This window comes from Morchella sextelata (genome assembly GCF_020137385.1).
Source record: "Morchella sextelata strain SCLS chromosome Unknown scls_3, whole genome shotgun sequence".
NCBI lineage: Eukaryota > Fungi > Ascomycota > Pezizomycetes > Pezizales > Morchellaceae > Morchella > Morchella sextelata.
Genome location: NW_025408618.1, coordinates 1,112,917 through 1,140,667, shown reverse-complemented (window position 1 = coordinate 1,140,667; position 27,751 = coordinate 1,112,917). Strand labels below are relative to the sequence as shown.

The following is a 27,751-nucleotide window of genomic DNA, read 5'->3' as shown; positions in this document are numbered from 1 at the left end:
TGCAGTTACTCTCAAAGAACCTAGGACGGCAATCTCAACCCAGAATCTTCCTCCACCAAGGCAACGATATTTTGCCATTCCCTCATGGCCCCTGCACCAATGTCTCCACAGGCCAGTGTTTTCTCCACTGGTCTCAAAACCTCCATCCACTCCCATTTCTCCAAGGTCGCAATGTGCTGTGCCGTAACCGGATGATTCCACATCGCTGTATTCATTGCTGGTGCTACAATGATCTTTTTTCCAGCTGAGCCCGGCTGCACAGTCGTATCCCAAGCCCTCACCACACTCAAAAGTAAGTTATCGCATAATCCCCCCACAACCTTCGCCATACTATTCGCAGATAGCGGCGCAATAACCATCATATCCGCCCATCTTCTCAGCTCAATATGCAGCACTGGATCGCCGCGCTCCCATGTCCCGCTCTTGTTATGGGGGAAGCTCCATTCATCATCGTCAGTCCAAACCTTATCTACACCCTCGATATTGAATGGGTTTTGTAGGAACTTGGCAGCTGATGATGTGAGGATGACATGAATGCTGAGGGCGTCGCCGTACCGTTCGGAGAGGGTAGAGGTGATAAGTGGAAGCTTTATAGTTGCGACAGAGCCGGTGCATGCGAGAAGAAGGTGAAATTTCGCATCAGTAGAGTGTTCGAGTGCGGTGAACGGTTTTGGTGGAGGCTGGGACCTCGGGGACTCCATTTGGGGGGGGAGATTTGGGTTCTAGGGATTTCGGGATGCCGGAGGTGTGTGGCAACGCTGGACCTTTTGGGAAAGGTGACACATGCATCATGAAAGATCACTCGAAACTAAGTGTGCGTTTTTTGAGTACACCTTTTCGAGGGGGCTTCATATTTTCGTTGGTAGGAGTAATGTATTCACTAAGCACTCCAGCCTTTCTTCCACCTTTCCACCCAAGCACACGCAAATATCCATCGCAATGAGTGTTTTCCGAATCGAACGCTCGAGCGACGATCACGCCGTCTACAGCGGCTTTGATGTCGGCGGGCCTCGCAGGACGCCAGTAATTCAAAATATCCACGCCCTCGTCTCCGAAATCGAACCTAAACTACGCAAGCTGGGGCGGGACAGGAGGCATGAAGATTACAAACAGGATGAGATCAGATATATCCAGAAGTGGAATCGAGGGCTGGAAGACGACGACTTTTGTTTCTACTTTCCACACCTCGAATCCAATTACGTCCTCAAGACTGGCAACTGTCTTCTCATATGGTACCACGAATCGTTGCGTAAACTGGCTCGGACAGAAAAGTACGTGGAGCATGACTTCTTCGCGGAAGAGCTGGTGCGTGTGGAGGAACCAATTGCATTGATACTCCAAACCATCGAATCGTCTTTCCGCAAGAAGTACGGAAGGTACAAAGGGAAGCATTTTAGGTTTGATCTTAGAATTTATCTTGACGATCTCACGGGAAAGCAGACCAACGAAACGGGGTTACGATTTGTCCAGATTTACACCTGTCCGGAGAAGAGAATGGGGGATATATTTAGAACGCTCTGTGGAAACAAGTTGAAGTGGAATTACAGCCTTTCTCCTATCAACGGATTTCCTCCGATAGGCTCCATTGCTATGGATCGGGAATGCGAGTTTGATAAGGTATGGATTGATCGGGGATTTATTGAGGGGTTTGGAGCGGCAGCAGGGTACTTTGAATTGGGGAGCACTTTGTGGTACAACTGGCATCGGGATTTTGAGGAGGATGAGTCGGTCGACAGTACGAATTGGGTTGCTGTATTCCAAGAGGATGTACGCTTGCTGTGCTCTCCGTTCTGGCCTAATCGTGGTTAATTATAGGAATGATGTGGCAAAGCTGGAGACAGTGGCCAACTTAGAGGGATAGGTGGAGGGGCGTGGATGTAAAATAATTAATCCCCCAATTTCCTTCTAGAATTCTACACTCTTTAAATTTAAAATGTTGTCAGCTTGTGTAATTACAAGTACGCAATACCTACTCTACTCCAGCCATAATTAAGCTTTTAAGCCTCCATGCTTGGCACAAGGGCCGGGAATGTGCCTGTTCTGTTCTTATAGGAAACACATGATATCTACAACCCGATCGATTAGGTAACAGACGTCTAAGGATAATGTTTAATGTCAACCATCAATGGGACTCTCGTTTATTTCGTTATTGTTTCTACCTTTCTTCGCCCTTCAATTGCGTTTTGTCTGAGACAAAACTCAAGCGGGGGAGTTCTTGGCAAACGCTATCAGTCTTACTGATAAAAGCTGCTAGGAATGATGATAGCCCCACTGTTACATCCATCTCACCGTGGTCCCATGAGCTCCATTAGAATGCTGGGCCATATTAGACCGCTCACTCGGCATGTCTCCGTGCGCTCCTCCGCGCTCAGGAGCTTCTCAAAGACCTGTCGACCCCCGCCCTCACTTACACGGTATACCTCACGCCCAGTATCTCTAATCCGATGCCCACAGCCCTCCCGTCTAGCTACAATCCTCGTGATCCCCGACTCGAAATCCCCACCAGCTCCTGAGGTATACACTCCTCCCACCACTGGCATTCTTTCCTACCTCCCTTCCTCCGTTGTCCCCTATGCCGAACTCGTCCGAATCGACAAGCCCACGGGCACAATCTATCTCTTCCTCCCATGCATGTGGTCCACCATTCTTGCCTCCACAATGGTTGATCCGGTCCATCCTCTTACCTCCGTGGCCTATACCACTCTTTTATTCGGTACCGGCGCCATCATCATGCGCGGCGCCGGCTGTGCAATCAACGACCTATGGGACCGCAATATCGATCCCAAGGTCACAAGAACAAAGTTCCGACCCATTGCCCGAGGTGCTATAACGCCCGCAGCAGCACTGGCATTTACAGCGTCGCAGTGTCTAGCAGGGCTAGCTGTGTTAGTACAGTTCCCTGTTGAGACCATCGTGTATGGGATTCCATCGCTGGTGCTGGTTGGGTGCTATCCACTCATGAAAAGGATCACGCATTACCCCCAGTTTGTGCTTGGGCTATCATTTTCTTGGGGAGCAATCCTGGGATTTCCGGCGATGGGGTTGAGCCTGATGGAACCCACCGTTGCTATGACGGCTGGGCTGCTGTATGCGAGCAATGTGGCCTGGACAGTGCTCTATGATACAATATATGCGCACCAAGATGTAAAGGATGATCTCAAGGCCGGAGTGAAGAGCATTGCCGTCAAGCATGAGTCACACACTAAGTACCTCATGGCTGGGTTAGGTGTAGTCCAGATTGGACTGTTAGCAGGGGCTGGCGCAGTGAGTGGATGTGGACCCATCTTCTTTGGGCTGAGTTGTGGTGGCGCTGCGGCAGGCTTGGGGTATATGATTAGGAAGGCCAATTTGAAGGATGTGAAGGAGTGTTGGTGGTGGTTCAAGTGGTGCGCATGGGCTGTTGGTGGAGTTGCCGTAGGTGGTGGGTTGTTTGGGGAGTATCTGGCAGTGAGGACAGGAATATATGGTGAGGAAGGCTGGTGGGGCATGGGAGGGAGGAGGCAAAGGGTGCTCGGAATAAACACTGGAGAGGGTATTCTCATGATTAGGGAGTAAATAACTAGTTGTATTAATAACGATTAGGATGAGATGATACCTATATAACATGAAATATCACTACATCCTTATAATGAGGTTTCGGCGTTTGATGAGAAAAGAACCCCTACACCCCTCGAGTGATAATTTATGAATCGAGGTGTCCTGGACAGCAAACCAGGCCTGATCCGGTCCACCTCAACATACAGGTGCAAAAAAAAGGTCAATCCAACCCCAACCCTATCTAACACCCTTAGTCCCCGTTGGTTTTCCCCCAGGAGCCTAAGAGGTAGCTAGTTGGTCTGTTTGAGGATGGTTAGAGTTAATCGACTTGACATTGGTAAACATAGAGCGAAAATATGGATGGGGTAGTGCCCATGAGGAGCCCGGTGAGCTCGCCGGAAAGCTTGTGTACGCGGGAGGTGGAGGTTGAGCGAGTGTTGGCGGATCGGGAGAGGTAGGCAAAGGTTAAAAACATCTCCTGAAACGTTAGTCCGATGTGCTGACCTCAAAACTAAAAATTTCAAAAGCTTTGGTGTCTTCGAAAGTCTGATGATACATATATATTTTAATTATTCTCCCAGAAGACCTATTCGCTCCATTGCTCGTTTTTTTCGAATTTCCCAAGTTCCAAGACCAAGATATATTAAAGGTAATTGAATTCAACAGCCAATCTGTTGGTACTAGAGCCGCATTACCGTGCTATTTCCCTTCTGAAAGAAAATATTGGAAATCAATAAACAAAGCTTAACCTACAGCTGCTTTCATAATATTATACGTATGTAGCTAGGTCGGACCAGATTTAGTATACATTACGAAGCTCGAAACCTTAAATTGATTGCCCACTAGGATTCCGTTTTCCCTAGATACATAAAATGTACGTAAGTAATTGCATCTACATGACAAATTAATTGAGATTGCCTGAATTATAAACGATTTACAGCTTTTGAAAATCGCATTGTATGTGGGTGAAGGTTTGTGCGGCCTAGTATCAGCAAAACAATAGACAAACATCTACCAACATAGGATGATATTTATCATCACGCTACGCCTGCAATCCAACGTGAGGTTGCTGCTGCATAGTGTCGTACAACAGCCGCATTATCACCCATGGTTGGCGCGTCTTCTCACACCTTCGTACTTACTTGTCTATCAACTCGCTTCTTTGGCTCCCATCCTCCTCCCTCATTTCCATCCTAACCTCCATCTCTTTCTCAATCCCACAACGCTACTTCTCTTGATCAAATTTCTCGCACCACCTTTATCGTCACCTATCCACGAGTACTACTGGTACACCCACCACCATATTCTTTGCTGGCCGGAGGAAATTCGCTCTGCCTGCCAACAGAGCCTTCGACGATGACATCCGCGGCGAAGAAGCTTGATCGCGTCAGGGACAGGGCGAAATTCACACCAATCCCTCCCAACCTCGACATCAATGAGCTAGTAAAGAGCTGTAGGAACTTTCATCATGTATCTCGAGCTGATGCTCGCACATTTAATTCTACGGAGCGTCTTAAAGAGATGATCCAGTCGCAAGTGATCGACGGTGGGAAGCCATTAGTGTTGGAAAATTGGCACGAGACGCCTGATTGGCCAAGGTGGATTTTCAAGCCGGAGTGGTTGGTGGACAATCATGGACAAGACCGTTTGTGCCTCCCAAAGGTCTTTTTGGACAACATTTCGCTGGTTTGCTAATGTTACCTAATAGCGATCAACATCCGGGATATATCATCAATGAAAGACCACTCCTTTTCAATGAAACACTATCTCAACTCCCTTAGCGTACTAACTTCAAAATTCACTGCACAAGATTACGATGGCACCAAACAACGATTATATGCTAAGGATATCGATTGTCCGCCGGCTTGGCAAAAATCTCTCGAGAAGATACTGCCGGCATGCACATTCTATCTTTCACCCGCTGATCTCATGTCCCATCTCCCGATAGATGCTCGCGCTGAGAATCTTATGTGCTATTTCGGGCATGAGGGTACCTATACTCCTGCACATAAAGAGATGTGTGCTTCTCTGGGGCAGAATATAATGGTTTATACATCACCCGGGGGCTCGTCATTGTGGTTTATGACTGCGTCTGAAGATCGAGACGTGGTAGCCGAGTATTGGTTAGGTGGTCTTGGACATGATATTGAAGTTGAGTCGCATTTTGCTTCCATCGAGGCTTTAAAGAATGCACCATTTCCCGTATATATCGTTGAACAAAAAGTTGGCGATTTTATACTCGTCCCTCCGTTGGCTCCACATCAGGTCTGGAATCGTGGAGAGGCAACAATGAAAGTGGCCTGGAATCGTACGACTGTGGAAACTTTAAAGCTTGCAATCGAGGAGTCTCTCCCGAAAGCTAGACTCGTCTGCCGCGACGAACAATACAAAAACAAAGCAATAATTTACGAGACATTAAAACACTACCATCGGATCCTTTCCAGAGAAATTAGCCGCGACCATGATATCTCACTCTCAAAATTGAAGGCAGATTTTTGTATGCTTTTTGAGCTCTTTGATACGATCATGTTGGACGAGCACTTCTCGCCTGTATATGAGGGGAGGATGGAGGTTAAAAGAATCCCAAACGAGTTCAATGTTACATGCTCATTTTGCAGGGGGAATATTTTCAATCGCTTCCTGTCGTGTAAGCGCTGTGTAGAGCCTTCTGACGATGAGGGTGGCGATGATGATGTTTATGACATCTGTATGGAGTGTTATGCCCGGGGAAGGAGTTGCGCATGCATCTCAAAACTTTGCTGGGAAGAGCAACATGACTGGAATACACTCCTTCGGGATCACGAGAAGTTCAGGATGCAGGTGATATCCATTGAGGGTGCTGTGACTGAGGATAGCCCAAGGAAACTCGCCACCGCCTTCAAGAACATTGAAAAAAAGTCACTAGCTTGGGTTTGTCAGGAGCAGCTATTAGCTAGGCCTTTTGTAGATGTCACCAAAGATCCATCGTTGGACGATGTGGTAAGTTTATTTTGTACGATCCTATTGATATAAGCTAACCAGCGAACTTGAAATTAAGGATGATGCGAAGGATATTGAGCGCAAGAAAAGGATGGGATTACTTGTCAACTGCCATGTCTGTAAAGTCCGGCATCCTGATTGGAAAATAGCCAAATGCAATGCCTGCTCAAAGGCATACTGCTATGGGAACCTTTGGCGTGCATTCGATATTGACCCGTTTGAGGTGAGCATGATCTTAATTGCAAATATTATAACCTCCTCTAACACGTCGGATTCAGGTGCTCTGCGATGCTGAATGGAAATGTCCCTTTTGTCTTGGGATCTGTTCCTGCGGACAATGCCGTAAAAACGGCAAGATGATCCCCTACGAGCCGAAGGGAACCATGCTTGGGGCTTCCACAAAGCACGTAGCTGACCCTCGAAGTGTTGAAAGTCTTGTGGATTTCTCAAGAGGAAACCTCACATGGTTGTCAGAAAACATTGAATCGCTGAAACGAAAGCGAAGTTCAGTTGGAACTGATGATGACGATGCGATTGCGAGATCCTTCACTTCGTTCGATGAGTATGGTACAATTGATGAAGAGGACGAGGGCTACGGTTTACACCATAATGAGGAAATACCAATTGACCCCAGTCTCGTGGTTTCCTCCGACGAGGCACCTAAAGCGAGGGATGATGACTACCATGAGCCTGACCTAGATGGCAGTGTCAGAAATGGTCAGTACATCGCTAATTATCCCTCTTCAGTCTTAATGGAAAGGGTGCATTTCCCTTATTTATATTTTATCATTCCAAGATTGGGTTCTAATATCACTTTGGCTTTAGGGCTCATATCATCAAGCGGATGGCAAAGCTTCAGCGGTAGCTTCGGCAACAAAATCGATAAGAACACCAGGGGCAATGGAAAGAAGAGGAAATCCCTTAGATAAGCAGCCTTTGTTGCCGTCCCCAAAAGATGTATTAACAGGAGCTCTACCGTTGAGAAGACGGGAAGCCTTACCACATGATACCATTTTATCCCACCCTAGTAGTTATTATTCTTCCGAGGTTCGAAACATGTTCGATAAGCCACAATCTAAAGATTTAAAGGATGATATGCAACCTTATACCCACCAGTCTCTTTCGCGCATCGATGCAGATAACCAATCGATGTGGCCTGAAATGAGCTCTTTAGAGAGAAACCCAGAAGCATTTATTGCAGCAGCTGGGTTAAGCATACTTTCTGGCATAGAATCTTACCCTGGTGAACTTAGTAGTTCTTCGGAGGCGATAGGAAGCCATTTGTTGGGAACCTCCTCGTCTTGGCCAGCAGCCTCTACAATTACTGCCACTGGACTCCCGGAAGACCTGGCGTGCTATGCCGGGGGCATCTTGCACAGCCCTCAAACGACTCGCGGACGTGATCGTGACGAAGCAGAAAACACAGCAAACCCATTCCCCGATGATACCTATAATCCCATAGCGCCCATCATGCTCGCAAAAGCCAAACGCAAAAGTAATCCATACGGAATATCCGCTGCCACCAGCGAGATCATTGGCGTCAACGGCACCTTCCCAATGACCGAGCCTACCCAGTCCATGTACGAACTCATGGCCAATGATCAGGCGAAGAAGCAGAAGCGCGCCAGATATATCGCCTCTAAGGGTAAAGGACGAAATAAGAAAACTTTAGTTAAGTTGAAACTTGGTGTGGAAGGTTGGCAGAAATGGGAAGAAAAGACGGTTGAGCCAGATATGATCACGGAGTACTATATGAAGGGAGGCAGGCTTCATAAAGTGACGGCCAGGAGAGACGATATCGGGGTTGGTAGTGCGGATGGTAGTAAACGACAAAGGGGCAGGCCTCGGAAGAGCGCACCAACAGTATCGGAAACGAATTCTGACCAAGAAAAAGATGAGGAAGAGGAAGACGAGGATGAAGGTGAGGACGAGGACGAGGAAGAGATGGAGGTGATTCCTGAGCCAAAATCCCGCCGTAGAGAAAGTGCCTGGATTGCGCGCAAACGCGAAGAGGAAGCAGCGGAAGCTGCCGAGAAGGCCATCAAAGACGCAAAATTCGCCCAAGAAAAGGCAATTGAAGATGCCCAACAAAAGATCGTTCATGAAAGACAAAGAATTATGGACGAGAAGAGGGCAGCGGAAGAAGAGAAAATAAGGAAGGAAAGAGAGCGGTTGCAGGCAATTGAGGACGAGAAGGAGGAGCGCCGAAGAGCATACCACGAGGCAAAGGTACTGGCTGCTGAGGTTGCCGAGGGCATGCTTGAAGATACACGGGGAGTTGATAGTGACGAAGAAGACAACTTTCGTATGGACGAAGACGAAGATATTCCGCAAGAGAGAGGCGCATTTTGGGAATCGCAGCTACCAGGTTCAAACTTTGCGGTTGTAATCGAGAAACGTCCAGGAATATACTGGAGGTCACAATACGCCACTGAAGCTGAACTATCACTGAGGGCTGGATTAGCCATAAGAAATGCTACGAAGACTGCCCAACCCGTACCGGTACCGACAACGGCTGTCCCAACTGCACCAGACTCAATACTCCCCACACCGCAGAGCAAGATAAATACGGCTAGGAATCCCGCACTAAAAACATGGAGAGTGGAAATATCAGTTCCAGTTAATCGTGCCACTCCAAAATCTCCAGCTCCAACAGGCCTAGTACGCAAGCCTAATCTTTCGCCTAAAGCAAATATTGTAGCGAAAGCACCTATCTCCAAACCTTTAGATCGTGAAACTGCTAGTAGCAGTAAATGGCAACCATCAATCCAAAAGACTAGTACCGAGCTCGAAAAAAGCATGCCTACCACTGAATCCTTAAAGGATAAATGGTCTATAATTAAGGATGAATCATCGGGATCAGAATGGGGGGGTGATGATGAAGCGTGGGGAGGTGATTCAGTTAATGTGGCTAAGAAATGGATGTATTAAAATCACGAACAGGCGGTCATGTTGGGTGTGCTGATGTTTTATAGCTTTATGTTTCTTTTCTTTCCCTTATGGACCTCTTAGTTTTCGTAGTCATTTTATTTTCTTGGAGGGCTAAATAAGCATGTGGTTTTGTTGTTTGTAAATTATGGACAACTTCTAGGTTTCAAGCAAGGGGGGTTTATATATTCGAGTCTACGTAGATAAGGGCGTGGAGCGTATAGTCACAAAATCTCAAGATCGAACAACCACAGAGGATTTCTCTGGCTGCTGAGCACATTGAGTATTGTTAGTGTCATAGGTCATCACTCGCAACAAAACCGTTAGCCTCCATTATCGTAGTTATCACTTGCATAGAAAAAGAACAATAGATATGACGCAAGTCATTGGTGTGATACCATTTCCATTTCCATTTTCCGTCCAAACGACTAGATAACAATATCCTCTCCGGGAATAGCAGGTGACAAGGGAAAAACAAAGAAAAAATATCAGGTAAAGACGGAAGAAAAGAAAGGCTATTCAATTTTACAATCTTCCTCCTAATTCTCCCGGCCGGGCTGGCCACGGTCAAAAATCAAACCGCAGTTCTACAACCAATCTAACCCAACCCAACCTCGTACGCACACACTAGGACAGCAACTAAAAGTTCTCTTATCCAGCAGAAACGTACTGAACTACAGCTGCAAAAAGAAAGGAAACGGAAGGGGGTACCAAGCATTGATGTTTTTGTTGAAGATCCGATTCTTATTCCTCCGGCCTAATTCTTATTGCTCCACAAACCTTTTTTTTTTTTTTTTTACTATTTCGCTCTTTTTTATACCCCCCAAATTAGGAGGCTTCCTTTTCTTTTCTCTTCCAGAATTACAGAAATTAACCCTAACTCGAGAATACGAGTCACAAACGCATACATCTGTATCGACCAGATAGATTACCACTCGTACTCTCCATTAGCCTTGTGGAAAACATATCTGAGACGCCGGATTAGTGGAAACGTAATCATCATAAAAACAGGGTATTGGAGGAAGCTCACTCTTTCCCATTAATCGTTAAAACACCATCCTTGAGCACACACTTCCACTTGTTCTTAGTTCTTTGGACTTTATCGTACATGCACAGCATGATTTGTGGAACTTCATCTTCATCCTCGTTATCAATTTCATCATCCTCGGGATCGTCAAGATCCGAATTAATGGCATCTTCATCGGCAATGTCTTCATCAGAATCACCGTCAAGTTGCGAAATGCCAACAGGACGAGGAGTGTGGGACGAAAGTAGGGTGGACGGGTATGGATAAGGATTAGTGCCATCAAGGGCAGCCTCGTACGCATCTTGTCTCCTTGGACGGCGTTTCTTAGAAGACTTGGATGAAGGAGTTGTTTTAAGACCCTTCAGAGCATTTGTTAGCTCCTCGGTAGCCTTAGCGCTCTCCCGTTCCGCTGCTCCGATCCTGCGAAGCAATATGCGGTCCGCTTCATCCCGACTGATATTACCATATCCCTCTATTGGTACAACATCATCGGCACCATCATGCTGCGGGATCCCGTTCTGTCCGTTCTGCTGTCTTTGCTGAGAAAGACCTGGTAACACCAACCCACCGCCATTAGGTCGCACCTGCGGGTTCATATTGAACTTCTGTGCAATATTTTGGCGCGCCCTCTGTTCGGCGAGAGCGGGGTTATGTGTTGGGTTGCCTGGAGTGACGGGGGGGACATAGACTCCTTGCGGCTCTAGGCCAGGTTCTGGCTTAATACGAACGCCGCCAGCGTTCTGGCCCATTGCACCGGCGGAATTTTGAGCATTAGCCTCTTGCTTGATGCCCGGTTGCTGCGGTTGGGCTTTAGTGGGAGATGTGGGGGCTGGCTGGGCCGTTGTGGGTGCAACAGTCTCTGGTGGTGCAGGGTCCCATGGGAAATGAGCAACGTGAAGGTCCGAAAGTCTCTGCTGCCAGACCTGCGCAGAACAAAGAGTATTGTCAGCAAGGATAGCACTGATTGTGGCAAAAGGAAGTAATATAACCAAATCAGGCAAGCCCAGGTGAGCAAAATACGTGGGGAAAACAGGGAAGTAAATCAGCAACCATCCCCTAAGGGCAGCATATAAAAGCGACCCCGCAAAAATGGGTGTGAGGCACATAAAAGGGAAATCGGGCGCGCCCATAAAAAGGGGATAGAGGAGCCGCCAGCCAGCCAAGCGCCTTGAGTTGAAATGGAAGATGGCAACGAAACGGAAGAAACCAACGCTCAGCTTACCTGCTTCAACTCTTCCAAGGTCGATGCATTAACGCCAGCTTCCTCGAAATCGATAACACTGGTGTCGATAACATCCTGTATGATGCGCTGATAAACTTCACCCTATTTTCCCTCAACCAACACCCGAAACACGAGACACACACGAGTCAGCGCGCGGACCGGAATAAATGAAAATGCGTACAAGAGATGAAGGATAGGACAGACGAGCAAGGAGATAGAAGAAAAAGAAGAAGCAAGGAACACTAACAACTAGCTGATTCGACATATTGTCTAATATCGATGTATAGCTGGGTGGACGGACAATAGGAGTAAATGGGAACAGGAGCGGGGAGTTTTTTTTTTGGGGAGAGTTGAGGTAGAGAGGGAAGATCTCGGGGGGGGGGGGGGGGGGGGAATTGGGGGGTACGCGATTGTGCGGGATGAATCCGCAGCGGGATTGACGGAAGCTTCTGGACGAAGCGAAGGACGAGATACGGATATCACGGACGGCGAAGTCTTTGTCTATGAAGATGACTCTTTCGCTATGGAAAATCCTGCGATAGCGATGGAGCAGGGGGTGAGAGATTCGAGGCCGAGAGGCAAGATCTATTCTTTGAGGCCTGTAGTGTCTCTGGTGATAGTGTCTAGAGGCTGCTGGAATTTTGAGGGTGAAAGCTTGGATTAGTCAGCCAATGCACTTGGCACGAGCTGGGTAGAGCTACGAAAGAGCCGCAACACCAGTCTCTCAGCCTCATATGGTGAGGGCAGCTTTATTTGGTACATATGTGGGTATGAGTACATGTAAGTATTATGGTAAGCATTACATAGGTGCACCACGTATGATATATATATATTTCTATTACCCTTCTCGTTTCTTTCACTTTCACTCTCTTTCAATTTCGAGCTGATAGCTGTGATTTTATCATGGTTACATGTATGATGGAGCTCGAGGTAAAAATAATCCTTACTAGTGGTTCATGACCACCTGTAGCTATTGAATGTGTCTATTCTATCGTGTCTAAATAGAGCGTATTTGCCAACCGTCAATTTCAAGAATTTACAAATTGTGGGGCTCCGAAATGGCAACCGGGGCTGTTAATTTTGAATTTCGGTGGGGCGGCGTGCTGTGAGATATACCAGGAGGATCACAAGTACCCAGTTTTGTTACTACCGAAGCTAGTATCATGGGTATGAATTTTCAGTTCCAACAGCGTACTTCACAGGTAGCGTGATGGGTTGTCTGGTTTTCGGGGTTTATTCTGTCATACCGTTAACCCGATCGATTTTGGCCACTGCGGGGAACTGTCAATTTTGCCTCCCGAAACTGTCAAGTTTGAAGTGTCAATAGTTGAAATTGACGGTTGGCAAATACGCTCTAATTGCGCAGTACTGTATGGCGTGTAGGTAGGTACACATGTACCTGGTCATGTATCTACATACGTGTAGGTACTGTTCCCCACAAAATTATCACCAAGCTTAAGCATGTGTGACGCTTTCCCATTCATGAAATTGCGGATGATCCTCCGCGTGGCTTGAGAGCGAGTTCTTTTGCCAAGTGTTTTTCCCGTAGCCTCAGCGCCAAGCCGGTACTAATGTGCCACAGTAGTATGGTCATCCGCCACAGTGACGAGACATGACATCACAGTTGAAACGTTCGTGATGGTGACGACATCTTCTCAACCAATCAATCAATATGTCCCCATCCTGCAAACAACGCTTATACCGAGGAAACCCCTTCCCTATGTCCGGGTTCGTTCCTCAACACCCTTTAACACGGCACAGAAACAGGAACATGAATCTACTTCAAGGAATCTGGGGAACTTGCAAGGGGACAGACAAGGAAATTTAATTGGATTCCAAGTTCCACTTATGCAGCTGGGTTCTGATTAGATCGTGAATTACAGGAACAACCGGATTGATCATGCATATGGAGATTGAAAACGGCATTCTCTACTGGCTGGTGGAGAGGACCGGTATGCGGTCATTTTAGTAGACATGTGGTCCAAGAAATAATTACTTAAATACCTTCTGCCGCGCCCTCTTCTCGAAAATACTCTTTCCTCATCTCTCAATTCGACTCGTCCATTCAATACCTCACACGCTTCTTCATTTTATCTATCAATCAACTCAATCACTCACAATGGCATCGTTAGTCTCTCCACCCCCATAATTATAATCAATAGTCTTATTGTCCTAATTACCTCATCCATTATACTTAAATATAAGTAAAGTAATATACTGATATCTTAAAGCCTTCATTATCTTCCTCCTGTCAAGCCTTCCGCAGTTGCCCTCGGTACTCTCTTCACTCATACCACCAACCTTGCCGTCATGGCCCCTCTTTTTGGCGAATCTTACCAAAAGGCTATGAATGCCGACTCCAAGCAAGAATGGATCAAGTCGAAGGAAGCTGCTAAGACTGCCACTCTTTGGGGTTCCAACGTTATCGGTTCAGGAGCCCAAACGTACGCCATTGCTGCCCTACTTACTCAAACCGGTGTTCTCACCTACAAGGGCGCTGCTTATGTTGGCGCGCTCATTTTTGCCGCCACAAGCGTTCCCACCGTACGTTGATCTAACTATCGTTTCGTCGAATATATATTAACTACCGTTGCAGGTCGTCTCCCAACTATTTCAGGAACGCCGCCCAGCAGAATACATTGCTATTCGCGCTACTGCGGGATTGATCGAGACTGTTGGATTATCAGTATTTTTGACTTGGTGGGGAATTCGTCCCGCTCACGACTTGCTCAGATAAGCGGGCCTTCTGAGGAGTTTTGTTTTAATATTTGAACTTGATATGTGTTCTGTTATTTTTGTATGACTAGAAGATGCCGAGCTAAGCGTTGACGTTGAGGATGAGGCTACCAGTAAATATAAATATATGAACTTGTGATAATTGATGACGCATATCACGATCTCGAGTGAGATTACATGATCCAATGTGATGAATGTTTTTTTAATTCATTAATTGTATGCAGACCGTAGTCTATGACAATACCACACTGTCCCAGAACTTCCCAATCACTTCCTCCGCCTCTCACAACAAAATAAAATAAAAATAAAAATAAAAACAAAAACAAAACAAAACAAACACCACTATAAACTTAGTAACTTATAACACATAAGGAAAGTCACTCCTAAACAATTTATAAATTCATGGGCTATCCCGCAGACCGCCCCAGCCCATTTCCATTTCTCTGGCTTCTTCTTCCCCGTCTTCGTCTCTTCCTCCTCTATCATGTCGCCATTTCGTAAATGTGATGAATGTGCTAAATAGGAAGGACTGTCCTAGTTGAAGGTCATGTAAATATCTTAACTGGATAAGACCGGGCCTATGGTTATTGACCTTATTTCAATAACAATAGCCGCAGGTATGATCTCCTGTGATGGCTAAGGTTGTTGCATCATCAATCCTCACTCGATATTCATAGTTTTGATATAATCCGAAGGTTTTGTTCTTATTATGGAAGTAACTTGAAAGATTACGGGTTATTATATCCCTTTTCGATCCCGGAGTAATAAGTAAATCATATTATCCCTACAGTCACCTAAAAATCAATCTAATATTCCACGGCTATTGATATAACTTAATCTCTCCTTACAGTTCTCCTTAAACCTGGTCTATCTGCTATCCCAGCTCCTCGTTGAGGATTAAAAATATTTCCTCCAACTCTACCAAGTCCTTGTTCAGTCCCTGGTCTTATTCCTCCTCCATCTTGGAATGAGCCCACCTTCTCCCCGGACCGTGGTGTGCCCCAGTTTGGGGCTCCAACTGTATTTACCCTCCTACTTGACGAATCATCTTGTCGACTGAAGAAACCAGTCTCTCCTAAACCAGCGCCATATGAACGATTTAAGCTTCCCTGCTGCTGCCCAATAAAGTTTGAAACACTAGCGGGTCGTCGTGTCAAACTCCCAATACTTGGTTCACGATTCCCAGCAATATTTGAGGTGCGGGGCTCAATGAAGAACGGACTGACTACACTGCCTCCCCCTTTGTTGGTTGTTTTTGGGGTGCCCGGAACGGCAGACTGTCCACCTCTTTCGTAAGGGTATGTGGCGCTTTCTCCTTTCCGTATCAGGGACGGAAAATTATCATCCCGATTTCTTGGGGAATGGAAGGCTGCCGTCTTGTTTTGCAACAGTGGAGATATATTGTTTTTATTCCCATATCCTATCGCGTATTGTGGTGGTTGGTTAATTAGAGATGTGAAATACCTATCTCCTGAGCCCCGTATAGGGAGCGTATTTATGGGTCTTGGAGTTGATATCCTAAGAGGCGATTGAAATGGAGTGTTTATGTTACCCGCATAATCATTTCGTAGTTTATCTCTACTCTGCTGTTTGTTTGTAAATCCACTTTGCTGCGGTCCCATAAGCTCGGACGATTCTGTAAGATCGATGAAATGCCTTCCATGATCGATAGGAAATCGTTCTCGCTCAGAAAGGTTGTGACGTTGTAGATTAAGTTGCGGAGATGTATTGCTTCTGAAAAGTGGCTGATCTTCATGCACACGTTGCTGCTGAGCCCGAGGTGAATATCCTAATTGTTGAAATTGATAACTATATTCGGATTGTTGTTCTTCACTTTGCTCCTGCCTTGGCTCAATGTGTTGTGCTTCTTGTCTGTTGTCTTGGTATTGCTGGATTGCCCGTTGTGGTACAGGTGGAGGAGGCATGGCCTGAACCTGCGCCTGTCTCTTATTCATTTCGTGTCTGAATTCCCTAGCCCTAAAGGCTGGGTCACTGCCTAAATCATCAGCTTTTCTTTTAAGAAAATTTTGGTTATCCTGGGCTATGGTGGAGGGCGAAACTGAGCCTTGCCGAGTAGCCCTTATTTCTGACCGATACTGCTGCTGAGCTGTTCCTGGGACATCATAATCCAAAGAAGATAACTGGGCAGATGACAGTTGAGAGCGAAGCTGGGAAACCTCTTCACGAAGTCTTGCTATTTCTTCCTCCATCACTGGCTTGTTTCTACTCATATGTCAGTGTATGCATGGCGATAACCACTTGAAAGGAGAAACCATGCTTCTTTAGCTCTTTCCCCTCCACAAGTTCATCTTTCACCTTCAGCAACACCCTTCTCTGGTCGTCAACCTTACCCTGTAGCTTCTCGGCAAGCGCTCTGTAATGCGATGCTATTCGCAACGCATTACTCATTCGAAACTGTCAAACCCAGTCAATTATTTGCTTGAAAGCGGTGGGAAAACGAGATTGATGAACTTTGATAGCACCAGTAACATCCTCCAGAAGTTCTGCTTCAGAGCGGAAATAGTCACGTAGTTCCACAGAAACCTGGTTCAAAAGGAATATGAGAATCAGAGTTCTAATTTCGCTGGAGTAGACAGCCCACTTTACTTTACCAGCACCCAGATCGGCTAGAGATATACCACCACTACCACAGTAGGGGCAAGCATGAGTTCTTTCTGCTGCGTCCTGGGGCACTACTATTATCAGCTCCTCCCTTCTAATTATTACTGATTATGCCCGTACCACCGTTAGGGAAACAGTGTGACCCGCACACGATATGACCACAGCTTGTCAACCAGAATTGTGGGTCACCTCCACTCGTGTTGCCTAGGACATTGGAAACAGGAATGAAGCAGACACAGCAGTATGTAATAAGGTCTTCTGAATTTCTGCCTGATGTAGAAGGAGACTGGTTTCGAGTAGCTGGGGATGAAGTGTTAATGGATGAAGAGTTAATTGCGGACATAGATGAAGCGTCAGTTGATAATTTGTGATCCGCAGAAATCGATCAAAAATTTCACATGATGTCGCGACATTGCCCACAAAATCCAGGAACAAATAATTTTCCCTTGCACCCATGCGGCCCCACAGGCAAGTCCTTCCCGTCCCCGTAAAGCGTGATGGCCGCAGCCCGCCGTCCGGGCATATGCCGGACCCGGACAGGGTTCTTACATAAGGATTCCTTGGCACCGGGCAATCCCAACGACATCTCTTTCCTCCGTCAATTCGCGATAGCAACAAATTCGAGCCCCAGCTCGCCGCTTTCGTTCTTTGTCCATCTCAAAGGTATTTCGCCACCTTTTCATTAAAAAGGTCGTAATTACGCTGACACACGATCTCTACAGCATCTCCCCTCATTATAGCAGCCCCAGCAATGTCTGTCCAGCCCGTCGTCAAGGTTCGTCAGCCCTCTCACAGCATCACATCCATATCAACTTTCTGATAAATCTAATGATATAGAAATACACCGTCGGCTCTGTCGGAATTTGGGAGAAGATTCGCCGATTTCTCGCAGTCGACCCTGAGCGATCATCCGGTATCCCTCTCAACCAGCACTTCCGTAACCCCGCCCCCGCCTCTGTCCCCGCAGACGCCTACACGGACCCTGTCACCGTTCCCGCGGCTGACATCGCCGAGAACCCTTACTGGAAGCGTGACACAAGACGCAACTACCCTCAGTTGAGCACCTTCAGGCAGTCAGATATTGCAGGCCTTTTGACTGTAGGCTCTGTTGCAAACCCAAGGATTGGAACTGGCGCAGAGGGCGAGAAACAGCTTGCTACCATCAAAGAAGACGGTGCGAAAGGCGTTCTTTCATTGGCATTTGAGAAGGGTGGCGCGAAATCTATCAGTGAGGTCCTTGGAGACGGTGGATTGCCGCCGTTGCCTGGGAATGGTATGAAGTGGACCATTGACTCGAGCGAAGGATATCCATCAAAGTATGGCAATTCCCTCACCTATTCGCTGTAGGCTGTCTTGATTTTAACAATTTCTTTAGGTACCCTTGCCGAACCTTCAGGTAGATGTTAAACGTTCGTTATAAAGTTAGATACAGAGTACATAGTTCATTCGTTTTTCTTGCGTTGTCGTGAAGGTCCCTTCCCCCTTCAAAACTGTTGATACCTGATTTTTAAATCTAGATAGTATCAACTCATTTTATTGAGAATTGAGGTAGAGAATATCCTAAACCAGTCATTTTTTCTCTTTGAAAAAGTGGTAAAATCTTCATAATCCACGATAGCGCAAGACTCTCTTCAAGATACACCATTTACCAAGGGACCGATCTGCCCTCAAAACGTGTTTCTCTTTCACCACTCCATTATTGGCCCTGGCTAGCGCATTGTGTGCCACCAATTAATTCCCATTACGGTGATAATCCTTAAAATTAACCTTCACACCGCAAAAAGTCCTTCACAGTATCGGAAATAATGAAAAAGTCAATGAATCTACTCTGCCTTAGACATAGTATCATTGTGATGCCACTATTCATTATGATGCCACTATCTACTATTAATCATAAGATCACATCGTCCATAGTTATTTGGTTGCCACATGCTGCTGTTGGAAGGAAATTTCGATGCAGTTGCAAGGAAGGGAAGAGCAGGGGGGAATTGATGTCAATTAAAGAAAAAAAAACACAAAAAGTACTGCATCGGGATTACCGATACTACTCCCACCCCTGGTTCAAACCCAGGACGTCTCCGGGGTATCAACACACGGTGTTGTTACGGGGGCAATCTAGGGGTGTTACCAACTAGACCACTCACTCATATTTTGCAGACAGCGCTTAAGCTTATCTAGATTGGTAAAAACCTGCGCAGAACGTTTCTGGATGAGCAGAAACACTGACTGGCTAGAGGAACAACTCCGATATAGGTGGCGGGGTCCCTAGGGTCATACCATTAGGTTTTCACAGATTTCTCTTGACGGATTGACCTCTGACGACTACAGTCACAACTAAATATGACAGATTGCCAAGATTCTGATTAATTTTGTCGTACCTGGTCTGAATCATGTTACACAAGTTTTTCTTTGTGACTTCACATAAGATCACTCGCTTTAGTGTGTAACGTAGTACAGTCACAGCACCGACCTTGGAGATGCGTATAGGTGTAGGACGAGTTACCCTAGTTTAAGAATCCACGAAAGAACAAGCCTTCATTAAAGCCATCACCACTACTACTTGACTCGATCTCGGGCAAACCCATACATTTATTCATACACAGAACTTCTCTGAAAACGTTTTATAAACACTCACTCTCCTTATAAATAATTACAGGAAGACTCCCTAACCCCCACTCAATATCAACCTGTCCCACTTCATTATAAAAAATCATATCTCGTACCTTTTTGTGAAGCATCGCACTAAACTCTCTCAAGCGCAGCTGATCTCGTAACCTTTTGTGAAGCATCATACTAAACCCTCGCAAACGCAGCTGACCACGCAGGGTTACTCTTCATCTCTCTAATCTTTTGTGCAAGAGCCTCGATCTCATCCTCATCTTGAGATTCAGACTTGAAGCCGACCTCTTTGACGATGTGTGCCCATTCGTGACGCTCTTTGCCATACACAATACCCTGAAGCCAGTTTTTAAGCAATAGTGTATATTTTCCAGCCTTCTCAAGTGGCTGGATGTCCACACCACGGAAATGAATATCGATAACAGATGTAACAAAGTACTAGAATCCAAAATAAATCAATTTATGAAAGATGAAGTGAGGACGGAGAGAAACTTACGGCAGTGCCAGCAGCAAATGTTTCTATAAGACGACCTTCTTGAGCGGCTTCGACCACTTCATGCATGGTATACTTTCTCTCAATAACGTCCAACCCTTCGATTTCACCCTCAGTACCGGTCAAGCGGGCTCGAGCAAGCTCAAGTAGACTACGCCTGGTGACACCATTAAGGATGATCTTGTCATCCAGTGGAGCAGTGACAAGTTCCATCTTGTTTGTCTCCTTGTTGCGCCAGATGACAAAGAAGTTGCTGGCGCCAGCCTCAGTCACAAGACAAGATTTGTCGAAGAGCCAAAGGATCTGATCATATCCCCTAGACTGGGCCTCTTTCTGGGCCATCAGGGAAGGGCCGTAGTTGCTGTAATGCGAGTCATTAGCCATGACTCATATTAAAAGGATCTTGTGTAACTCACGCTCCAACCTTGGCATAACCAAAACCACCAGGCCAGGCTCGAATTGAATCCTCGCTACTAGCAAGCAACTTCATAGGTTTCGTATCCAGTACAGGAAACAAGGCGGCAACAATGAATAGTCTCGCCTCTCTAGGTTTTTGCACACCCAATGCCACTCCAGTCCCAATCATGGTAGGGCGAACATAAATGCAAGTTCCTGGTTTTGGCAGCCATTTTGGCGCGTCATGCGCAATTAGGGTCTTGATAAGCTCCTCCAATGCTGATGGGGGGAAACTAGGCAGTGCAATTCTGGTACTGGAAATCAACATTCTCGCCGCGTTGCGGTTTGGACGGAACATTCTCACGGCGCCATCATAGCCACGATACGCCTTGAGGCCTTCAAAACATTCAGTGGCATACTGCAAGCACGAGGCTGTAGGCATGAGGTCTTCAAGTGGTCCGTACGGTTTCAATTCGGGGGCCTCCCAGCCGGTTGCGTCAGTCCATTTCGCAGTGATCATATGATCCGTGCAAACATCTTGGTTGCCCCATTCGACACCAGAAACGTCCTCAATGAAGGGTTTCGGGTTCTTAGTAATGGTGATCTTTAGCTTTGACGCATCAAGCTCAGGGAGGTCGGGAGTTGAGGATGAAGTGACAGGAACGGCCGCAGTGCCAACATTTGTTGTCTCAGTACGGTTATGGACGGCAATTGATGACGCAACTGCAGACTCTGTAAGGGATTGCTGGATAGCTGATGGAGGGGACATCGTTTACGAGTGGTAACAGCAAGAGCTTCAATGGCTTCCTCGTCAGATTATGATGTTGGCAGAAGAAAATAAGGCTGGCTTATTTGATATGGGTAATTTCTACGCAGAGGAGACGAAGATTCGAGAGAGGTGAAGGCTCCTTCTTAAATACATGTCCTGCTTGACGGCTCGTGACTCAACACCCCCGACTGTAACCAGGTTCCGGCGATCCCTTCCGCAAGTCCCCCCGCATCCAACGCCGTTCTTAGACTGACACAAATAGCGGAAGGCTGTATTCCAGAGATAGGAATAACAAGGCTTTTCGTGCGATGATAATGGAGTATACTTACCTAGCTAGGCGGCAATGGACACCGGATTGTGGAGCACGGTGCACCAAGCAGAATCACAGGTGACGAGTGAGCTCCCGTAAGTTACAACAATAACGACGTCGTTGTCTACTTTTATCTTATCTCGTGACGCTATCTGAGTTGCTCCTGTCGAATCGGGATCTTGCTTCCCCTGGTTATTTCCATTCTTTTCTTTTTTTCACAGGGTTCTGGAAGCATTGAAGCACGTTTCATGACAGATGAGCCCGTATCTAAGCGATTGTACCCGGGTTTACTCCCCACAAGACAACTCCGACTGTCTCAATTGAGAAGGTTGAATACAAGAAAGAGCCTCGCAAGCTTGCCCTGCATTCTCCTTTCAATTCGGATGTCAAGCCGCAACGGATGGCAGTAATATTTAACCGTAGCTAGAGTAAAGGCTAGATGCCCACTGATACGAGATTCCCCCGCTCCGTTACATATCGATACGGGTAATAATTTGACAATTGACTGTTGACTCATCAATATCAGCGCCCAGGGGTGAATAGATACTCTGACATTATACAATGCCGTAGTACCTACTGGAGTGACTATAATAATACCTATTATATAGGCCTTGATCGCCGCATGTGTTACGACGATTTAGAAGTGGTGCTCAAGTCAGCCAGATCGGCACACAAGACTTCGGAACCGAATGTCTCTCCAACTATTTGTGCCTGGGCCTTATCCTGAACAGGACGTTTAATAACGAAATCTAAAAATGGTAAAGTCTAAATAAGTGATAGTAAGTGTACGGCAAGTACCGATACACCAAAAATCCATCAGAGTATCAATACTAATGTTTTTGCGATAATATTTCATGACATCAGGTTGTATGCGCTGCCTAAGGTTTAAGGGTACGTGATGTCCGAACTTTCTACTAGACTATAGGAGTATAGAGTAATGTACGCATACCCTAGCGTAGGACCTCCCGCTGTGCATAATGTAGTATAAGACTGTTAATTTTCAAGTCTCTACATACATGTAACTTCTAACAACCGCATGAGATACTGAAAAACACCATTTCTGTTTGGGACTAAGATATTCAAGACATGGCTAGGGTGTTATAAATTTCAAGATCCATAAGACCCCCTGTGCGGTACTGCACATATGTACTCTACATACTCGTAGTTTCCTAGCGTTTTTGGACTGGGCCACTATTGCATACACCCAAAATCAGAATCTTGGCGTATTTTTGCATGGTATGCAATATCAGTCGCGTTCAAAAACGTCAGGAAGTTACGAGTACTAGTAGAGTATAGGTATATGTAGGTACAGCTACATGTACTTAGGCCTTATATACGTGCCTATCTGTTTTCATAACTCTTGGCCGGGCAAACTTTCACACGCGTATAGTGCGATTCTCGAAAGCTTAAATCCATTGCCTGTTCAGGCAATCTCAAGTACCTTATCAGGTAATTATCTCGGAACTCCCAGGTAGGTAATTGGTTTAAAGTTCTGAGAACCGTAATACCTATGTGTCGAAGTCAATTCGGCCAGTTATTAGGGATACAGGCGTATAGCAACCGTCTCCTATATCCTACACCCGAAGCCTTGAAGGAGCCAATAGAGAGTTTATCGGCGACCTACGAAATCTGAATTGGCGTGGGAACACCCAAACCCGGTTTTAACCAACAAACAAACGCCTAGGTGGCGCGGACCCCGGTTTGAAGCATGATAAGAACTCATACGAGTATATCTAGCGGATCTGTAATTACTAGTAGGAATTGATCCCTGTTCAAGTACCGATTACAGTAACTACAGGTATGTGGTACGGTTAGCACGAACAGTCATAGCTCCCTAGGCAATATAGAGCACGTACATTTGCACCCATGGTCACACACGTACAGAAAACCGTTTTGCGCAAGTTACTCCCTCAATCTCCTGGTCTGAGTGATTGGCTGCTCCTTTTCTAGTAATTGAAACCAAACATGTCTTGCATTTGTCTTGTCTCAGGTGCCAAGTTTATTTAAAAGCTTGGTGAGTCGCTTCGTGTGCAAGGAGAGACACCATACCGTGTCGTACTGGGGCCAACGGCGCAACAGCAAGACTACATGCCTAATCTCGTGTAGGTATTGCTTCAGACGTCTCAGCGCCTCTCCACACAATTTCTTTTCCTTCTCTCTTAGAAAACACAAAAATAATAAAATAAGGGAAATAGATGAGAAGGCGATGTCAAATTCACATACCTGTGATTCAATTGCAACAGCTGTGGTTATTATGGGAAGATACATGTAAGCGCGTGCATAGTAGTACGGTAGAGTGAACGCGAAAATAGAGTGCTTCCATTTGTGCTCGCACCTACATGTTAAGAGCCAAGCACTAGATGTAGGTACATGCTTATCATTCCACCTGCTATCGACTCTATCTAGTTTGTCTTAAATACTTGTACTCGTAGTGAGCTAACGTTTGTGGACGCGACTGATATTGCATGCCATACAAAAAATACGCCAAGCTCATGATTTTGGGTGTATGCAATAATGGCCCGGTTTAAAAACGTCAGCTCCCTACGAGTACTCCTTCCTCCACGTGCATACATGTCCCGCACCAGGCAACGGTGCCTTTACCATTTCTCGATCATTCAACTTCACCGATAATCCTCCCCGCCGGCATGTGCAGCGGTTTCATGCCTCTCTGTCTCCTCCACCAGTTGGTGCATCTAATCATTTCTTCATCCATCAGGAACCAATATTTCCTTTTACGTAGTCGGACGGTTTTTGAGTCAGCCCCTTCCTTTTCTTTTTTTTCTATAGATGCGTGGGTACAGAAATCGAGGGGGGATGAAGTTGGAAAAGAGACAACTATGGAAAGTTGAGTTGTGAAATATTCGTACTGTAAATAGAACATTGAGGCTTCATCACCCCCTACTAATTGTGATGATTGATGACTGGATATTTTGAAGAAATTTAGGCAGCGGAATCAAAAATTTATAGGTGAATAGTTTATAATGTAATAAATGTCTAATGCAAAGTTCAACAAAAGAGATGGGTAGCAAGGTAAAGGTTTATAAAAAAAAGAAAACTCCCCAACCAACAAAAAAAAAAAAAAAAAAAACTCCGAATTGTAAAGAATAAAATAAAAACAAGATGCTCGCTCAAATGCTCCCCAACGCCGATTTGTTATACACACGAACACATTAGACGTAAAAGAGTACTCATAAAACATAAATCTTTGTGAAAAAACAATAATAATAAACGCCCAAGGAAAGATTGACCCAGAAAGAAAGAAGGAAACTGTTTTGCGCTTACCTAGCAAACGCTTCGCCAACTTCCCAGCTTCTCGCCTCCCATGGAGTCTGTCCCCAAACACCCCAACTCTCGTACATCCCATGACACAGCTTTGTTTCATCAAGGTAATTTCCCGTCTTCTCCCCTTCCGCTACACAATCCAACAATCGATCTCGAAACCCCTTAAATGGAACCATATCGATATACGGGTGATGCTCAATATCTAGTTGCTTCTTCGTTGGTATCAAATCTTCCGTTCCTTCTGGAAGTGAAACTGGGCTAGGACTGTTGAATGGAGAGGTAGCGTCATCGTCAAACATCGTCTTTTCAGAGACTTGTAGGATTTTGGCAATCTCGAGGGAGGCGTTAAAGAGTGTGGAATAGTTCAATGTAAGGTAAAAATCGTCTCGTGGGAGTGGCGCGTTCAGATGAAATGGATTGGGGTTGACAGCCGGGCTCGCGGAATAGGTTGAAGGGAGGTCAGGGAAGCCTGGGTGCCCAGAATCACTAATACTGCGGGTCTGGTGTACGTTGGGTCGGTATGAAGTATGGGTAATTGGACTCGAATCTTCACCACGAGAAAACGTGTGAGTTAGCGGTAACGATGAGTCGGTTTGGAGGGAGGAGATGTACGCTTGGACTTGTGGTGGCGATGTAGCTGGTTCTGAGACTGGGTGAGGATGAGGTGTCATAGAGAATGCTGGTTGAGGACTGGCATGGTAGTAAGGCTGTGCCAGATGCTCATATGATTGTTGTTGCTGCTGTTGGGGATACGGCTGAGGGCTCCATGTTGGTAGCTGTTGCTCAGGCTGTCTAATGCTTTGATGTCTGGCTTCAGGGTTTGCAAATAGTGGACCAAAATCACCCATAGTATAGATATTTCTGGGGGAAGCAGTAGCTCTGGTAGACTGTGTTGAGACACCCGATGTAGTAACTTCTTGACTCGAGGGTCTACTCTCCAGGTTGCTAATCTTAGTAGCTCTGACCGGGTGTCCTCCCCCATTTTTCTTCTCAACCCTTCCAGATGCAGTACCAGTCTCAATAGCAGATTGCTTCTTCTTTTTCTTTAATGGGCTAGCTGAGGATGATGTTGTGCTACTTGTAGCTCCAGCTTGACGTTCCAACTCTTCAAGTCTTTGGCGGAGTTTGCGGCCTTGATATGAAATGTTAGAGGATCGGAAACACCCGGGTTAAATATAGATCATAAAGCAAAGAAGACTCACGATAATTCCTTTGGGCCAATCTATTCTGAATTTTTCTGCGTTCGTTCAAGTCTGTGACCTTTCTCCAGTCATCATCCTCAGTCTCCATGACTTCTGAGCTGTCATAACCGTTGCCTGAGATGAAGAGTCAATAAAGGCATTGAGATAGCAGGGTATATTTGCGGTATTTATTACCACTACGACCAAATCTGATAGACATTTTTGAAGTTGTATATAGGGGAATTTCTGGCTCGTTCAGAGATCAAGTGTTGTGACGGGGGGGGTAGGTGGGATTTTGTAGTATTATGATGATGATGCGTAGACTATGAGGTGTGTTTTGACCGTTGTCCCTTTTTGCTGTGCCGTAACGCAATGAACCAAGATCTGGGGGCTGAATGGAAGACTCGATGGATGGAATGAATGAGCCTGGGAGTCGGGAATACAGTGGGCCTTATGTATCTCCACAACCCAAGCGGAGGTACGGGCCGCTGCGGTCTACTCAAGAAGGATGTCTCAAAATGAACGATACTTGTAAAACGGTATTGGGGGCTGGCAGGCTATCCTTGAGATTTTGGGGGTCATCGTGCAAAAGTTGTTACTGGGCGAAAGATCCAAAAAGCCATGCACACAAAAAAATGGTGCATCCTGCATGCTAAGGCTGGTGCAGCCACAAGCCAGGGTTGTTTTGGTCCTGGGATTTCCGTTCAAATCTCCAAACAATCTTTGGGTCCGAGCTTGCGTGACAGCTGGAAACACCATACAACGCCTGCACACTACTCAGAATGCCTATTTTGAGCCAACATGCCCCGAATTACATAAACTCGGGACCGCTTACACAGCACCGGCGGCCTCTTTGTTCATTACTTTGATGGCCTCTTCCATTACTTTATTCAGCTCTATTAAGGTCATGCATGAGTCTGTATTCGGAAATAGTGATTTAATTAACACGGATTCCAAATAATTGTTAGATCTAGAACCCTTATGGTATTGGTATACACTACATGTATGCATGGTGATCGCTGGCAGTTGAGTTGCCCCACGCCGTCGGCCCTTCTTTTCGCCTTTATTCGAGGCATCCCTACTAACTGCACCAACAGCTTCCGTTCACGCCCGCCGCTGACATACCGCCTTGCAAACAACAAATAATGTTCGCATCTCCAATCAGTGCCATCATTATCGTCATCATACCGCTCTGTCGTCTTCGGATGGTAGAACAGTACCCCTTGTTGGTTTCTAAGCTTTAACAAGCCGCTGTAGACGGTCCTCCGCCCTATGGACAGTGTGGGACGCTGTTCAATTGACGCAGGGCTGTCTTGCGTCTCGCTTCTATGTGGCTGTGTGATGTTTAAATATCTATGTGCACTTCCGTTACCGCTAAAATGATCCTCTCCCGTGCTACTACGCTAACTAACAGGGATATTCTAATAGCCACACCCACAGCCACACCCTAAATGGACCCATTCACTCCTCTTCTGATTCACTCCCGCCCTTACCACTCACCTGAACAAATCCACCAGTCCATATTCATCTCATGGCTTGTTGATTAGCACACTTCTATGTCTGGACCACCAAATACCCAAAATTAAGCTCAGCTTAGATTAACCAAACAAATCTTAGGACTGGGAAGGTGCAGAAGCCAAGAACACTCCT

General features: G+C 46.1%; 10 protein-coding genes across 10 annotated transcripts; 5 read left to right on the top strand and 5 right to left on the bottom strand.

Moving 5' to 3' along the window:
* Nucleotides 1-20: 20 nt before the first annotated feature.
* On the bottom strand, nucleotides 21-701 carry H6S33_009129 (uncharacterized protein; the record flags this gene model as incomplete). The annotated part of the gene is made up of 1 exon (XM_044840490.1): nucleotides 21-701. One exon carries the CDS (start codon nucleotides 699-701, stop codon nucleotides 21-23), a length of 681 nt encoding a protein of 226 aa, XP_044697944.1.
* Nucleotides 702-939: 238 nt separating this feature from the next.
* Nucleotides 940-1,809, top strand: H6S33_009128 (uncharacterized protein; the record flags this gene model as incomplete). The annotated part of the gene is made up of 1 exon (XM_044840489.1): nucleotides 940-1,809. The coding sequence occupies one exon, from the start codon at nucleotides 940-942 to the stop codon at nucleotides 1,807-1,809; it is 870 nt and encodes a 289-aa protein (XP_044697943.1).
* Nucleotides 1,810-2,259: 450 nt separating this feature from the next.
* H6S33_009127 (uncharacterized protein) lies at nucleotides 2,260-3,555 on the top strand (the record flags this gene model as incomplete). The annotated part of the gene is made up of 1 exon (XM_044840488.1): nucleotides 2,260-3,555. One exon carries the CDS (start codon nucleotides 2,260-2,262, stop codon nucleotides 3,553-3,555), a length of 1,296 nt encoding a protein of 431 aa, XP_044697942.1.
* Nucleotides 3,556-4,893: 1,338 nt separating this feature from the next.
* Nucleotides 4,894-9,447, top strand: H6S33_009126 (uncharacterized protein; the record flags this gene model as incomplete). The annotated part of the gene is made up of 5 exons (XM_044840487.1): nucleotides 4,894-5,182; nucleotides 5,246-6,516; nucleotides 6,575-6,739; nucleotides 6,795-7,277; nucleotides 7,342-9,447. The coding sequence occupies 5 exons, from the start codon at nucleotides 4,894-4,896 to the stop codon at nucleotides 9,445-9,447; spliced, it is 4,314 nt and encodes a 1,437-aa protein (XP_044697941.1).
* A 925-nt stretch (nucleotides 9,448-10,372) lies between these two features.
* On the bottom strand, nucleotides 10,373-11,958 carry H6S33_009125 (uncharacterized protein; the record flags this gene model as incomplete). Its single annotated transcript, XM_044840485.1, has 4 exons — nucleotides 10,373-10,412; nucleotides 10,475-11,394; nucleotides 11,694-11,795; nucleotides 11,941-11,958. 4 exons carry the CDS (start codon nucleotides 11,956-11,958, stop codon nucleotides 10,373-10,375), a joined length of 1,080 nt encoding a protein of 359 aa, XP_044697940.1.
* A 1,854-nt stretch (nucleotides 11,959-13,812) lies between these two features.
* On the top strand, nucleotides 13,813-14,430 carry H6S33_009124 (uncharacterized protein; the record flags this gene model as incomplete). Its single annotated transcript, XM_044840484.1, has 3 exons — nucleotides 13,813-13,820; nucleotides 13,925-14,237; nucleotides 14,290-14,430. The coding sequence occupies 3 exons, from the start codon at nucleotides 13,813-13,815 to the stop codon at nucleotides 14,428-14,430; spliced, it is 462 nt and encodes a 153-aa protein (XP_044697939.1).
* Nucleotides 14,431-15,262: 832 nt separating this feature from the next.
* On the bottom strand, nucleotides 15,263-17,394 carry H6S33_009123 (uncharacterized protein; the record flags this gene model as incomplete). Its single annotated transcript, XM_044840483.1, has 5 exons — nucleotides 15,263-16,641; nucleotides 16,703-16,844; nucleotides 16,902-16,973; nucleotides 17,037-17,122; nucleotides 17,172-17,394. 5 exons carry the CDS (start codon nucleotides 17,392-17,394, stop codon nucleotides 15,263-15,265), a joined length of 1,902 nt encoding a protein of 633 aa, XP_044697938.1.
* A 408-nt stretch (nucleotides 17,395-17,802) lies between these two features.
* H6S33_009122 (uncharacterized protein) lies at nucleotides 17,803-18,398 on the top strand (the record flags this gene model as incomplete). The annotated part of the gene is made up of 2 exons (XM_044840482.1): nucleotides 17,803-17,826; nucleotides 17,889-18,398. 2 exons carry the CDS (start codon nucleotides 17,803-17,805, stop codon nucleotides 18,396-18,398), a joined length of 534 nt encoding a protein of 177 aa, XP_044697937.1.
* Nucleotides 18,399-19,844: 1,446 nt separating this feature from the next.
* On the bottom strand, nucleotides 19,845-21,328 carry H6S33_009121 (uncharacterized protein; the record flags this gene model as incomplete). The annotated part of the gene is made up of 3 exons (XM_044840481.1): nucleotides 19,845-20,108; nucleotides 20,167-20,524; nucleotides 20,580-21,328. 3 exons carry the CDS (start codon nucleotides 21,326-21,328, stop codon nucleotides 19,845-19,847), a joined length of 1,371 nt encoding a protein of 456 aa, XP_044697936.1.
* Nucleotides 21,329-24,916: 3,588 nt separating this feature from the next.
* Nucleotides 24,917-26,321, bottom strand: H6S33_009120 (uncharacterized protein; the record flags this gene model as incomplete). The annotated part of the gene is made up of 3 exons (XM_044840480.1): nucleotides 24,917-26,052; nucleotides 26,123-26,236; nucleotides 26,297-26,321. The coding sequence occupies 3 exons, from the start codon at nucleotides 26,319-26,321 to the stop codon at nucleotides 24,917-24,919; spliced, it is 1,275 nt and encodes a 424-aa protein (XP_044697935.1).
* Between the last annotated feature and the right edge of the window lie 1,430 nt (nucleotides 26,322-27,751).